At 29.7% G+C, this 16,936-nt stretch overlaps 1 protein-coding gene across 1 annotated transcript in view; it reads right to left on the bottom strand.

Annotated features, from left to right (window-relative positions):
* Window positions 1-642: 642 nt before the first annotated feature.
* LOC113376893 overlaps window positions 643-16,936 on the bottom strand; it is a 33,659-nt gene continuing 17,365 nt past the window's right edge. The window contains exon 3 of the mRNA XM_026616986.1: window positions 643-3,080. Coding sequence (XP_026472771.1) covers window positions 664-3,080 — 2,417 coding nt within the window. The 3' untranslated portion in view covers window positions 643-663. The remainder of the gene's footprint in view (window positions 3,081-16,936) is intronic.

The raw sequence follows: 16,936 nt of genomic DNA, 5'->3' as shown, positions 1-16,936 counted from the left end.
ACGTGAACGAAAAAATGCGGACACACAAAACACACACACCCACACATCCATTTTTTTTTGAGGTATGCCAAAATGTGGATACCTTGAAAACGTGAGAAATGCAAAAAATTCCAATTTCGATTTTTGGCCCATTACTTTAACTACCCTACGGGAAGTTAAAAAATCCTACAACGAAAAATTTTGTTCTATAATAATCTTATAAGTCTAATTTATAGAATAGTACAGTTTTAGCTCATCATCTTTAACGTCAAACGTTCCTTAACATCGCGTAATATGGTACATTTATCTTGAATAATTACTAATATTTCTTTTATTTAAACTAGCTAATTAATCACAAGAAACTACATATAGTGAATTGAACAAAATCTATAATCTTACACAACCAATATATCATTGTTAATGACAATCAGGTTCATATGAAATGAGCAAACGATCTTTAAACCCAAATTTAAAACTTCTAAAAAATTATTCATGAGACAAATTATTAAATTTATTAATCGAATCTTAAAAATATTAAATGTGTAAAAGAATTGATATATACAAATATAACATTGTAACTATATTTTTAAATGATGTACACATATACACAAATCTGTTTATTCTAGAAGTACAACTAATAAATCTGATTTTTAACAACACGCATTCATTTATATATTTGCACAATTATCTCGTCACTGCATTTTTTTCTTCAATAACAATTTGTTTTAACCTCAGCACTTCCTTTTTAAAATCTGTTTGTAGCTGAAGCACATTGGACCGACATTTTGACAACTCTTGTTTCGCTACTTTGCCTTTTTTATATCTCTCTTTCAATTCAAAATAAATCTTCTTCGCTTCTCGCAATTTTTCTAACAATGGATCATGATTGCTTTGTCTTAAGAGTTCATGTGGCAAGAATATACAATTGACAAAGTCCTTATTGATACACTTATTGGAAGATATTGTTGTTGGTGAAATAATTCTTGAACTCTCTGTTACAAGTTCATTAGATATTTCGTTCCTATTCTTTTGTTCTGGTTCGATAATGTGTGTTATGATTGACACATTGGTCTTATCTTTCTTGCGGAAAATCTTGTTGCCTTGTTTAAAAATATCATTTGAATCACTTTTATTTTTGGGTCTGTCTTTAAATATTTTCTTATACGCGGGAACTTTTATTTCATTTTTGAATAAGTCAGGAGAGATGCTAGAACTTGTATAAATTGCTTTGGCTTTTGAAGGTCCAGCCTCTTGAGAAAAATGCTCATCATACACCGCATCACGATTTACGGGAATCATTACTATTTTATTCAACTGAGAATATTTTTCAACAATTTGTTCATCGCTTTGTGAAGTGTGTTTGTGTTTTAATCTTGCATAAGAGTTTATTTGTTGAGTAGATGTATGAGAATCATCACAATTTATGGGAACTGCTACATTTTGATTCGGTTGAGGAGTTACATCTAGTAGTGCATTCTCAACAATTTGTTCGCCATGTTGGGAAGTGTGTCTACCAGGCAATGGTATAGAAGTTTTTATTCGTTGAGTAAGTGTAGATGATTGTATTTTGTTATTTGTCAAAACAGATGCAGAGAGTTTTGGTTCTTTTTGTACATTCTTTCTTAGACTTTCGAGTTTACCTGAACTTTGACGTTTTGCAGATTTTTCATTTGCAATGGTTTCTTTTGACTCGTGTCTTTGATCAAACTGTATTGGATTAGCGAGCTCACCAGGTATCAAATCATAAAGCAAAATAGGTTTAGGGGATATTTCCGGGCTATAATTTAGAAACACTTCCTGATGTGAAACACAACTAACAATTCCTGGTGTATTAGTTTTAGTATCATTTTTATTAAAACTCGTACGTTTATACCCAACTTTCTCCATGCAATTCTCTAATTTTAAATTAGACGGTGCGCAACTCTCAATTAATTTGACATCCAAAATTTCGATTGGTTCAATTTTCCGATGAATTATTTGGGTTGGAGCATCTTCGAAACTGACAACCTCACCGGTATTGGTTATTAATTTGTTTAAAATCTTACGTTTTTTATTTGCTGGTGGCTGTACAAGATGAGCATCAAGTTGTCGCAATTTAGCTTCTTTTTCTGAATCAAATATATTATTAATTTGCTGTCTTTGTGATGAATAATCATAAATATTATCAGACGAACGATAATCGCATATTTTTTCTACTTCTATTAGTTGGTCAAAAGATGACTTGGTGGTTTCAGATAAACAATTATTCTGGCGTACACATGGTGCAGACAAAGCTTGTTCAGATACAGACTTTGCAATTGCAATTTGATCTACCGGCTTTGTTTTGATAATTGCATCCGTTCTACTATTCAAAGTATTTATTGAACTCTCCATGTCATTCTCTGGTTGCTCTAAATTATGATAAATCATACTTTCCATTGTCACGACATTATTGATTTTATTTACAACGTTCTTTCTAATTTCCTCAACTGACTCTTTCCATGTAGGAACCTTATAGTTTCGTTTCTGATTCATGTCAAAACTATGTTTATTTTCTGATGAAGTGCGTATGTTTAGAGCATAACTGGAAGCCCTAACATAGCTCAGACGATTAGCCGGATGCCAATCTCTAACATTTTCAGCTGTAAATAACACAGAATTTTTTGAGAGAAACAATGAACGATTCGGCAGATCTTTATGTTCCCTTTGTCTTTTCAATTCTTTCAAGGTATTGTCAGTGTTCTGGTACTCTCTTGTTAGTTGCTTCAAGCATTCATTTGTAGAACTATCAGATTGACTAACTATAATTCTTGTACTAGATGAAGGAGTTATTTCTGATAAATTATTTTCATTCAACGAACTGTTTTCTTTGCTATTGATCAATCCTTGCATAGAAGTTGTATTGTTTATATTTTCAAATATTTGAGAAGTTAATAAATTAGTTTGATTAATTTTCATTCTCGATAAAGTGTGTATCGGATGTTTCTCGCTTGTATCAGCACCATGACTCAGTGCAATATGCATCAAACTACTTATATCTTGTCGGCTTGTACTTGCATAATGATTCAGTGAATTACTCAGACTATTCGTATCTTTTGCATCATTAGTCTTCTTTGAATTATCTGCAAAAAAAAATTTACAGAATTACATATTTGGCCTAATTATATTTGTTTCTTACACACTATGATACCCACAGGTAGTTGTAATTATGATGAAGTAAATATACTTACATATAATTATATATACGAGGTCTGTTCAAAAAGTACCCGGAATTACTAATAATTAAATTTCGCGGGTCTGGAGTGTCTGATTGTCAAAATTTTTTTTTATTGTGTTGGTATACATGCCCCTAAAGTATGATGAAATTTTCAGCTATATTCACTGTTTACTTTGTCTGTGGTAGTCGCTAAGGTTCGACGTGTTTTTCTGAGCTCGGCGATTTTTACAATGGAAGAATTGAAAAGTCAAAGAATTTGTATTAAATTTTGCGTAAAAAATGAAATAAAGTGTTGCAAAGTGCAAAAATTCACCAGATATGGCTCCGTGTGACTTTTTCCTATTCCCAAAGTTGAAGAGACCCATGAAAGGACGGCGGTTTTCCTCGATTGAAGAAAATCGCTGAGAGTGCTCAAGGACATATCAAAAAGTGAATATCAAGGGTGCTTCGAAAATTGGAAAAAACGCTGGCATAAGTGTATTATATCTGGGGGGGACTACTTTGAAGGGGACCACATTAATGTAGACGAATAAATAAATATTTTTTTGGAAAAACGAAAATTCCGGGTACTTTTTGAACAGACCATGTATATATAAATATATATATATATATATATATATATATATATATATATATCTTATATATAAAACTCTTCTGTAACAATGTATGAATGGTTAATTCTCATAAACTATAATTCGAATTTTCATGAATCTTCCTCAAGTTTGTTCGGGGAATTTTCTAGAATCTTTTGATTCACAGAAATATAGTTATATTGTAGAAATAAATGGAAAAAATTACAAAAAACCGCTTATCATTGTTTGACTTTTGAAATATTTAAGGCAGGATTTGACATCAAAAATAAATGACAACTGTCATTTGCCAAACATTTTTATTCACTTATAGGCTAAGGCAATATTAAAATATAATAAAATCATGATTAAAAATAAAGAAAATGTAATTGTTATTGTCGAAAAGCAGCTGAGATGTGCCATAATTAAAATAATATAAGATGCAAATAATATAACATACGTCTGACAGTCTGCGCATGCGACTGACGCGCACGGAGAATCATAGATAAGTAAACATGCGGCGAATCGTGTTCTCAACGCACTTTGCGAACAGATTCGCCGTACGAATTCGTGCAAAGGAGACGAGCCATAAGTGATTGCGCTCAAAAATATTCAATTTGCGGTCGTTTTGCCTTACTATACTAAGTCACAATACAAAAAAAATTATTTAGAAGTTTCATTGTGTCAAAATTTCATATGGTTGGCATTTTGTACGGAATATTTACTCAATGGAGCGCTTTGGGTCTGAACTTTTTTTACTGTTTTCCAATTCGTTTGGAATTTTGGAATTAGGCTCATCTTACTCTCAAGTTCAAAAGTGAAAACAATTTAGACTCCTTCAGTGGTGTAATAACGTTGGATGTGGATAAAAGAACTAATTATAAGAGAAAAATGTTTATTAATGTTTTTTTTTTGAAGTGCATGTCAGATTGAATTTTACGGTTTATTAAAATTGCATGAAAAGCTTACAAAAGTGTACAGATAATTAAATAATTGCTTATAAAAAACCATACATAATCGAGACTCTAATGTGCGTTTGTGGAATCAAAAAAATGTCTTACATTTCAATCAAGATATAGAAGCGAATATGGAATCGGACAGTAAACCATCAGAAATCCCAAAACTACGAAAGACCGTTATTGGATCCAGCAAATACAGCAAGATACCTCGCGAAGAAGGTCGGACCAATATGTTTACATCGGAAAAGGTCTCGCTGCGTTCAACTTCATCAGTTTCTGACTCAAGACAGGAAGTAATATCATCTAGTAATAGTGCATCTACAAGTCTCACTCAACCACATTCTGATGTCAAGAAACCTCCTAATTCATGGCAAGTAGTCAATTTCAAAAAAAGAAAAACTTCATTTGAACCATTAGGAATAGATGTCAAAATTCAAAACCGATTTTCGGCCCTTTCAACAATAGAAACAGCTAATGATGACAACTCAGTTAAACCGGCTCCAGTCAGTAAGCCCCCTCCAATATTTATTTACGGAGTTGACGATATTAATGATATGTCTAATCAATTAAATGAAATAATTCCGCACGATCAATATTTCCTGAGAAGTTTAGCTAACAATACATTTAAAATTCTATGTAATTCTGTCGACCATTTTCGAACTTTATCCAGACATCTAAAAGAAACTAATGCCGTATATCATACATATCAATTAAAAGAAGAGAAGGCTTATAGGGTTGTTCTTAGAAATGTACACTTTTCAACAAGCACAGATGCAATTAAATTAGAACTATTAAAACAGGGTCATGTCGTACGTAATATCCTAAATATTAGACATAGAATAACAAAAGAACCTCTTAATATGTTTTTTGTTGATCTGGAACCAAATAGAAATAACAAAAATATTTATAACATTTATAAATTATTCAACTGCATAATACGCGTCGAACCACCGAGAAAATCCAACAACATTATACAATGCACTCGCTGTCAACTCTTTAATCACACCAAAAAATACTGCAATAGACCATTTGCTTGCCTAAAATGCGGTGACAATCATAATACTATAGCTTGTACCAAAGATCCGAATGCTCCGGCATGTTGTTATTTTTGCGACGGTGCTCATCCAGCTAATTATCGCGGTTGCTCATACTTCCAAAAAATTAAAGAACAAAGAAACAAAACTCCAGTAAATCAATCAGTCATAAATCCAAATCCAAATAACCAAAATTTTAAAAATTCTAATAATTCTAATTCTAATAATAAAATAAACAACATTTCTCCGGCCTTAAATCCAACAATTCAAAATTCATCTTATGCAGACATTGCAAAAAACAATTACTCTGCTTCTAATCATTCACCATCAAATCCCGATTCTGATTCTCTAGCAACACTTATTTTAGAATTTAAAAATATCTTCAATCAGCTTTTGCAACAGAACACTATAATAATAAATATGTTATCCACGTTAGTCAACAACAAAAGCAATGGCAAAAATAATTAAAATTGCTGAATGGAATGCCAACGGTTTAATACCTCACAAAAATGAAGTAGAATGTTTTTTAAAGTTAAACTTAATAGATATCTTATTAATCTCAGAAACTCACTTCACTGAAAAAAACTACTTCAAAATTTATAACTACACTACTTATAATTTAAATCACCCAAGTGGCAGGGCTCGCGGCGGTTTGGCTATATTAATCAAAAATAATATAAAGCATTTTGTTCTACCAAATATTTCTGATGATTTTCTACAAGCAACTCAAATTTCTGTTGAAACAAATTTATATAATTTTTGTGTTTCTGCTGTTTATTGTCCACCAAGATTCAAAATTTCTTGTGCTCAGTTTTCTTCATTTTTCTCTCAATTAGGTAATAAATTTATCATTGGTGGTGACTTTTTTTGTAAACATATTGCCTGGGGTTCTAGACTGACTACAGCCAAAGGAAAGATTCTTCATGCAGCCATAGGGCAAAATAACCTCTCCTTTATTTCAACTTGCAGTCCAACTTATTGGCCTTCTGACCCTACTAAAGTTCCAGACCTTTTAGATTTTTTTATTGTGAAAGGTATTGATCTTTCAAATCTCAATATTGAGTCTAGTTACGATCTCTCTTCAGATCATTCTCCAATACTTGTGACGTTTAGCACATTTCCTACTCCAGTTATCAACAATCATATTCTACACAACAATCTTTCTAACTGGATTCAATTCAAATCCATACTTGATTCAAAATTATTTCCAAAATCTAGGCCTACAAGCGTTATTGATATAGAAAATAATATAGATTATTTTTCTGAGATTGTACGTGAAACAACCAAGCACATCACCCCGAACATTAATCCAAGAAATGATAATCTAATAATTCCGCAAGAGATTAAGAAGCTAATTGCACAGAAACGAAGAGCAAGACGAACCTGGCAACATTCTCATCTACCAACGGATAAGACATCGCTTAATCATCTCAATAACACGCTGGGGAAAAAATGAAAGAATGGAAGAATTGTACATTCAGGTCGTATATATTGCAGTTAAATAGGTACGATAATTCTATATGGAAACCAATCAGAAACAAAAGTAAACCCCTACAACAAAACCCTCCTCTGAAAATAACCAACCAAAACGGATTCATTTGGGCAAAAAGCAACGAAGAAAAAGCGGAGGCATTTGCTGATCATCTAAGTAGCATTTTTAGCGCTCGAAATATTTCCCAAAATAATTTAATTAACAATTTCGTAAATCAACCCATACATTCTACACCGTTAGGACATTTTTCACCAAATGATGTCTTATGTGAAATAAAAAGGATAAAAAATAGATCTTCGCCAGGTATGGATAAAATTACTCCAAAGATGTTAAAAGAATTGCCTAGAAAAGGTATCGTATATATAACAAATATTTTCAACGCCATACTTCAATACAATTATTGGCCCACAGCGTGGAAGACTGCAGAAATTATTATGATCGCTAAACCAAACAAAAACCATCACACTGCTAGTTCATACCGTCCTATCAGTCTTTTATCGATATTATCGAAAATTTTAGAGAGACTTTTGTTGCAGAGATTGTCAGAAGTTCATCCGAATGATAGTTGAATTCCTCACCATCAGTTTGGCTTCAGAAAAAATCACTCTACAATTCAACAATGCAACAGAACGGTGTCTCGTATTCTTGAAGCCATGAATAGAAAGGAACACAGTGTAGCCGTATTCTTAGATGTCAGTCAGGCTTTCGATAAGGTTTGGCACTCAGGACTCCTATATAAAATCAAAACAACTTTTCCAAACTACTTCAATATCTTAAGCTCATACTTGCTTAATAGAAAATTTAGAATCAAAATTAAAGATGTGACTTCGAGCATCAGAAATATAGAATGCGGGGTACCACAGGGCAGTGTGCTAAGCCCTGTACTTTATCTTCTTTTCACAAACGATATGCCCACAGATGATCTTCTAACCATATGCACTTACGCCGATGACATAGCAATTATTTCATGCAATTCCGATATTAGAACAGCAACTTGTCAGTTACAAAATTATTTATCTAGTCTCGAAAAATGGTTTTTAGATTGGAATATCAAAATCAATATCGAAAAATCTCAGCACATAATTGTTTCTCTAAAACATCACAACAGTCCACCTATCATCATGAACAATTCAATAATTCCACTATGCAATTCTGTTAAATATTTAGGCATGCACATTGATTCGAAATTGACATGGAGAACGCACAAGAAAATAAAAGATTTTTACTCGCTTTTTGGGAGGAAATCTGAAATCTCTCTCGATAACAAGGTACTTTTGTATAAAACTATCATAGTGCCCATTTGGACTTATGGAATCGAACTATGGGGTTGCTCTTGCAAATCTAACATAAACATCATTCAAAGGTGCCAGAATAAAATTCCGCGTATCCTTACTAATGCGCCTTGGTATATTTCGAATTTTTGTCTACATAAGGATTTGAAAATCTCAACAGTCAACGAAATGATCAAGATTAGAAGTTCATCTTTTAACAACAAATTAATCCAGCATACAAATCCTACAATTCAAGCGATTCAGAGACCGATAAGAAGATTGAGCAAGAAATGGCCGATCCGATCTACCAAACACCTAGCCCAATGTCTGCACGCGTCCTGACGTAGTACGCGGCATACATCATCACGTCATCGTTCATTTATGTTATTATTTTTGTATTACTGTTTTAATTTAATTTTTATTTCAACTTTTTTCATTTTATATTCAATTGCATTTTTTGTTTTTTTGTATTTTTTTTTTGCTCATATCAATTTTGTAAATAAGACATTAAAGTCTTGATTAACAAAAATAAATTGTAACAAAAAAAAAAAAAAAATGATGTTTTTCAAAAAAGCAAATACTTTTCAAGTTACTGGCTACTGAAAATTTGTTTCTTTTTTGCCTTTTTCATCGTTTTTTTGTTAATATCTTCAAAAATATACATTTTAACAAAAATTATGTAATGAACAAAATTATATCAATAAAAATCCTAATAAATCGCTATTTTACAGTGTTCTAGGAACAATATTAAGTTAATTATGAAAATGGGTTTTTATAGTTCTTGAAATAAGCTTTAAAAGAAGTGCTTCTACGTGTAAAATGAGTTAGCTATCATGCAATTAAAAGACGCATACAATGTTTTTTTTTTCATTTAAATCAAATAGTTTATGAGTGTAATTTCCACCAAAATTAAAAATAATCGTTTTCAATCTAGAATTCTAGAATTATCTTGGTTTGAGAGATCTTGATAGATTCTAGAAAATACCATAACATTAGTACAAACGATTTTCAAAAAACTCATGATTTCATAAAAAAATCCATTTAAAAAAAAACAATTTTTCATTACGGTATAAAAGTATATATATATGAAAATTCAAGGTATTTTTCAGACTAATTATTGCTTTTTATTATTTTTTGTTACATAAATATTGATAGAGTTCTCATTGTTTAAAGAGCGCGCGGCTGTCCAACCGGAGTGTCTTTCGAGCCCTTTAACCCTTCGCCGTTTCAAAATAAGAGAAGTTACGGTAAAATTTATAATAGAGAAAGATGTAGCTCATTTAATCACCTTTGAAATAGTATATTACAAGTTATGATAAAATCAGAATTAAAAGAGTTATAATCCAATTAATGCGGGGCGTGGTGACGAAATGCAAATTGTTTCCACTTCTGAACTTTAGATTAAGATTAGCTGGGCATACGCTTTTTTCCTCTCCATTTACGGCAATAATTTTGTTGATAGTAGGTTGAATAGAGCACATGTGAACAAAATTTGACAAATTAATTCACTTCAAATATGAACTTAAGTAATAATGTATATTGAATTATTAGTGTGAAAAATGCAATTTAGATATTAAAATACTAAAAGCCAGTTAAAATATGGTACTAAATTATAAAAATTGTAGGCAACATTGTTGGGTAGCAATTATTTTGGGTAGAAAAATCCAAGGTGATATTGTACCTTGACCGCATGCTACATATTAATTCTTTCTGAATTTGTTATACTTTTTAAAAGATTTCAATTTTCAACACGTGTATCTATGCTATGACAATAAATACATGGTGATAAATTTGGAAAATCAATGTTTTAGCCGTGAATAAACAAAAAATCATTTAAACATCCACATCTACAGGTATGTCTAAAAATATTGTATAACCCTTAAATTCAATAAAATAAATTGTTCTATAAATCGCAGAGTATAATTTTTAATATATAATTTTATTGAACATATTTTAATATTTGTTAAAGGGATAATTAAAGTGTTAACTGTGGGAATTGAGAATAATCATTTTATTTGAAACAGTACTACATTTAACATCACTCATATATTGGTGTAAATAATTCGAAAAACAATAATGATTATTTTTAACTGAACGGTATAAATATTGGTATAAGATATTAAAAAACGTAGAGGTGGGTACAGGACAACGTCTGTCGGGTCATCTAGTATATATATATATATATATATATATATGTGTGTGTGTGTGTGTGTGTGTACTTATATATTTATGCATATATTCTTTTTCTTTTTTATTTATTTAATATCTGGTCTCTATTACCTTTTCTATCTTATATATTTTGTTTGTTGTTAAGTGTTGCTGTTTTGTTCATTTTTCTCTTATTTTATAGCTACTATACCAATCCACATATATTATAATTACCTAGATATACTAATTTTTCATACTGTTTTTAGATCCACTGATGGCGACATTAAATTGAATGTCGAAACGTTTGAATTAAAGATTAATTTATAAATCTTTGCTTTTTATTCTTTGATGTATCGCCCCACAAGAACTTACTCATACATACATATATATATATATATTAGAGGTGGGTCGTTGACGGTTTTGCCGTCAACGAAACGAAACGGTTATCGGGGTTTCGTCAACTAGTTAAATAACTAGTTATTTTTCAACTATAGTTATTTTTAACGATTCAACGCTGGCAACGTTAAGAAACTGATAGTTGAAATAACTGTTTCATTGAAAGTTAGTAATATGAAGTTTGTTCTTATAAAAGTCAAGTTGACGTTGGATTTGATGAATAAAAAGAAATAAATGTGAATTGTCACATTTATTACACACACACACGCACACACACACACATATATATATATATATATATATATATATATATATATATATAATAAATAAAGGTTTAATTTAAAAAACTTAAATATTTTCATTACAGCAAAGCCATATACTAAAACATCGAATTTACATGTTATATAAAAATAGCAATATAAAAATCTATAGTTTATAAAAATGTTATGAAAAATAAAAAATCAATTTTCAGGTTTAGTTTAAAAACATTATTACAAGACAAATGCTATGAGATTTTTATGAAAAATATTAATCATTGAAAACTATAATAAATGTAACTGATTTTCTAAAATTAAACGATTTGGCGCGTGTAGCAAGTTTCTATAATATGTGCACGAACATCTGCAATATTATAAAAGCAGTAGCCTAACACTAAGCGATTTTCATAGTATTAGTTGATCCTTTCCAACGCCAGGTACCTGCTAACGTTCGTTTTCGAGAACGAACGAACTCCTATATCGTTGAATAACTAACTGGCCGCCATGTTTTCAACTGTTTCGAAACTAGTTGATTTTCAACTAGTTATTTCGTTGCGACGAAACGGTTAGTTAGTTAACGAAGAAGAAACGGTTGAAAATAACCGTTCGTTGTTTCAACGCCCATCACTAATATATATATATTAGGGTGGTCCTTAAAATGGTCATTTTCGAATTTCCTTGCTCCCAGGGGCTCAAATGGTTCCAAATAGATAAAAAACAATTCTCTGAAAGTTTTAGCTCTTAATATTAACGTTTAGATAGAGCGCAATTCAATCAAAGTTTTGTATGGAAATAGCATGGAAAAATTTTCAAAAATTTTAAAAATGTTTTTTAAATGTAATTTAGCGAACAAATAAATGAATAAAACTCATTCATTTGTCGCTAAGTTATACCTAAAACATTTTTTTTAAATTTTCAAAAAAATTTCTATGCTCTTTCCATACAAACTTTGATTGAATTGCGCTCTATCTAAACGTTAATATTAAGAGCTAAAACTTTCAGAGAATTGTTTTTTATCAATTTGGAACCATTTGAGCCCCTGGGAGCAAGGAAATTCGAAAATGACCATTTTAAGGACCACCCTATATATATATATATATATATATATATATATATATAATATATATATATGTAGCGTACGCTTGACAGCTGTCAGTTGAGCGACGCCGATATGAAGCGCGCAACACACAACGAAGTCGCAGTTATCCAGAACGTCGAATCTAGCAACCCTGGCGCTAGAGGATAATAGGGACAAGTAAAAATCTCTCTCTGTTTTTTGTTTTCGCCTTTTTTATTGTCGAGTGAGCGTAAAGGTAAATGAATTGATATCAAAATTAAATATTATACTGGATGCTTTGTACAGTTTGGAGTTATTAATAAACTCGTGTTATTACTGTTTCATTATAAAGTACATTTAATTAATATAGAAAAACATTTATATATATATATATATATATATATATATATATTGTATGATTCTGAATTTGATGTTGACATATGTATTAACAAAGTCTAATAATCGGGCATAACATCAATAAAAAACATGAATTTCTTTCAAAAATTTATTTTAAATCCATACGTTTCGGCTATAATCCTAGCCTTCATTCAGTGGAAACTAAAAATAAAATTAAAAACTAAAACAATTGAATTGGAGTGAAAAGAAAAAAATAAAATAGTAATTAGTACTTACAATTAGTTGATCTTAGTGTTAAATTGGAAAATTTTAATAATCCATGGTATTAGGATATGGTAATGCACTACACTATGTTTTATAAACATTAACTTCAAATTACACAATATTTTCACAAAATACTGATTTGAAAAAATCACAAATGGATAGTGTGTTATTCGTAGACTGGTTGAACATGTAATGGAGAAAGACATTTTTTAAAAAATATTTTAAAAAACAATTCAAAACTCTTCTTGCAGACCATATATACACTTTAAAACACAATATGGACTTTTCTAATCCGACTGTACTACAATTTGAACAAAATTTATTTAAACGAAGAATTATAGAGGGATCTTTTTTAACTATTTATAACAATAAGACAATAAATAAACGGAATGAACTCAACACGCTGTGCGACACAAATCTCTTCTATTTAGATAACATTTCCAAATTTCTTACAAAACAATAAAAGCGTTCGCGCAAAGGATTTACAATTTGTTCCACACATGTGCAGAATCTTGGTAAAAATATTTTTTAAAAAATGTCTTTCTCCATTACATCTTCAACCAGTCTACGAATAACACACTATCCATTTGTGATTTTTTCAAATCAGTATTTTGTGAAAATATTGTGTAATTTCAAGTTAATGTTCATAATACATAGTGTAGTGCATTACCATATCCTAATACCATGGATTATTAAAATTTTCCAATTTAACACTAAGATCAACTAATTGTAAGTACTAATTACTATTTTATTTTTTTCTTTTCACTCCAATTCAATTGTTTTAGTTTTTAATTTTATTTTTAGTTTCCACTGAATGAAGGCTAGGATTAAAGCCGAAACGTATGGATTTAAAATAAATTTTTGAAAGAAATTCATGTTTTTTATTGATGTTATGCCCGATTATTAAACTTTGTTAATATATATATATATATATATATATATATATATATATATATATATATATATATATATATATGTTACGGTAAATGTGAATATTTCGGTGAATTACCGGCTCATTTGGCAAATGTGAGTTCAACTCGCGCATGTGCGGGCGAAATACTAATTCATAATTTATATTTATATTTATATTTATATTTATATTTATATTTATTTCTATTTATCTATATTTATTTATTTTATATTTATCTGTATATTTCTATTTATATTTATCTTTCTATTTTATTTCTTTTTTTTTATTTCTATTATTATTTTTCTTTTCGTCTATTACTATTCCTATCCATTTTTCTTCTGAACTATTAACTTATAATATTTATATTAAATTTTCTATGACTATTAACACGTTATTAATAAGTTCCTAACTACTAACTATTTAACCATTAACTATTACCTATTTAACTATTCTTAATTCACTATTTACTAATAACTACTCACTATTTGCTATTATCTATTCACTATTCACTATTAACTATGCAGTTATCACTATTCACTATTTACTATTAACTATTCAGTTATCACTATCACTATTTACTATTATTTATTCAGTTATCACTATTCACTATCTACTATTAACTATTCAGTTATCACTATTCACTATTCACTATTTTACTATTAAACTATTTACCTATTAACTATTAACTATTCACTATTTAACTATCCACAATTCAACTATTCAACTATAATGCACTATTTTCTAATAACTATTCACTATTTACTATTTAAATATTCATTATCACTATTCACTATTTACTATTAACTATTCTCTATTTACAATTTATCTATTTAACTATTAACTGTTAAACTATTTAGTTATCACTATTCACTATTCACTAATAACTATTTACTATTTACTATTCACGATTAACTATTTAACTATTTACTATTTAACTATTTACTTTTTAACTATTAACTAGTTACTTAAACTATTAACTATTTACCTATAACTATTGATCTATTAACTATTCACTATTTATCTATTCACTATTCACTATTTAACTATTTTAAATTCACTATTTACTAATTTACTAACAATTAACTATTTAATATTAATTATTCACTATACACTATATTACTACTTTACTATTCAACTATTTACTATTAACTATTTAGTGCGCATGCGCCAAATACGCAAGATGTTCATGAGACCGATCCAAGTACGCACGTACACCATTATTTTAAATTGATTGTTTGAGAACTCCTCATTCACCTAGCGTTTTGGGGAATGAGCACATTCACCGGTGAATGTGCACATTCACCAAAAGCGCACATTTACCGTAACATATATATATGAAAATTCAAGGTATTTTGGTGACAATTATTGCTTTTTATTATTTTTCTGTTACACAAATGTTGGTAGAGGTATGATTGTTTAAGGAGTGCGTGGCTGTCCAACCAGAGGTCTTTCGAGCCTTTAACCCTTCACCGTTTCAAAATAAGAGAAGTTACGGTAAAATTTATAATAGAGAAAGTTGTAGCTCGTTTAATCACTTTTAAAATAGTATATTACAAATTTAGTGCAGTAAACGGAGCGTTTTAGGTCTGAATTTTTTTACTGTGCTTAGAATTGAATGAAATTTTGGAATTAGGTTCATCTTACCCTCAAGTTCAAAAGTGAAAACTCAAAAGTGATTATTCTGAAAATAGTTTGTACTAAAGTAGTGAATCTGCTAGAATCCATCAAGATATCTATAATGAAGTGAATTCTAGATGGAATGTGAATTACTTTAATTCTGGTGGAAATGGCGCTCATTAAACCATATGATTTAAAAGAAAAAAACTTCGTATATGCTTCTTATTTGCATGATAGCTCACTCATTTTACACGCAAAAAACTTGTAATGGTACTCATTTTAAAGCTTATGTTGAGCACTATAAAACCCAATTTCACCGAAATGCATAAAATGTAAAACGTCGACACTAGATGGCTTTAAATACAACAATTAAATCTTGAACGAAATAAAAAACGAATTTGCTCTTTCAAATCTTGCTTAATATTTTTCCTAGAACACTTTATGTAATGCCGATTTATTAAGATTTTTATTGACATTATTTTGTTCATTACATGATTTTCGTTAAAATGTATATTTTAGGAGATATTTGCAAAAAAACGAAGAAAAACACCAAAAATATATAAATCTTTAGTGGCCAGTAACTTGAAAAGTATTAGTTTTTTTTGAAAAACTATAAAAGACATATTTTTCTTATAATTAGTTCTTCTATCGATTTCCGACGTTATTTTGAAAAAATGTAATTACACAATTGAGAGAGGGTGTCATCCCCCTGGGGGTTGATAGCGCAACCCGAATTGTTTTCACTTTTAAACTTGAGGGTAAGATGAACCTAATTCCAAAATTTTATGCATTTCGGAGCACAGTAAAAAAATTCAGAGGTTATACCCTTTTTTCCTCTCCGTTTACTGCACTAAATTATGATAAAATCAGAATTAAAAAAGTTATAATCCAATTAATGCGGGGGGGGGGTGACGGAATGCAAATTGTTTTCACTTCTGAACTTAAGATTAAGATTAGCTAGGCATACGCTTTTTTTCTCTCCATTTACTGCAATAATTTTGTTGATAGTAGGTAGAATAGAGCACATGTGAACAAGATTTGACAAATTAATTCACTTCATATATGAACTTAAGTAATAATGTATATTGAATTATTAGTGTGAAAAATGTAATTTAGATATTAAAATACTAAAAGCCAGTTAAAATATGATACGAAATTATAAAAATTATAGGCAACATTATTGAAGCAATTATTTTGGGTAGAAAAATCCAAGGTGATATGTATCTTTACTGCGCATGCTATATATTAATTCTTTCTGAATTTGTTATACTTTTTGAAAGATTTCAATGTTCAACCTGTGTATCTATGCTATGACAATAAATATATATATATATATATTGAATGGTAGAGTCTTGGATTTGTGTATATTTTGTAGGGTTTCGAACAAGAATCCAAAAATAATACAAAATAAAAAAACAAAAAAAGTTTTT

Source organism: Ctenocephalides felis, unplaced genomic scaffold (assembly GCF_003426905.1).
Source record: "Ctenocephalides felis isolate EL2017-DRISC unplaced genomic scaffold, ASM342690v1 CF-g0.4_SCAFFOLD_00845, whole genome shotgun sequence".
NCBI lineage: Eukaryota > Metazoa > Arthropoda > Insecta > Siphonaptera > Pulicidae > Ctenocephalides > Ctenocephalides felis.
The sequence above is the reverse complement of the archived record's forward strand: the minus strand, read 5'-3'. Positions and strand labels throughout refer to the sequence as shown.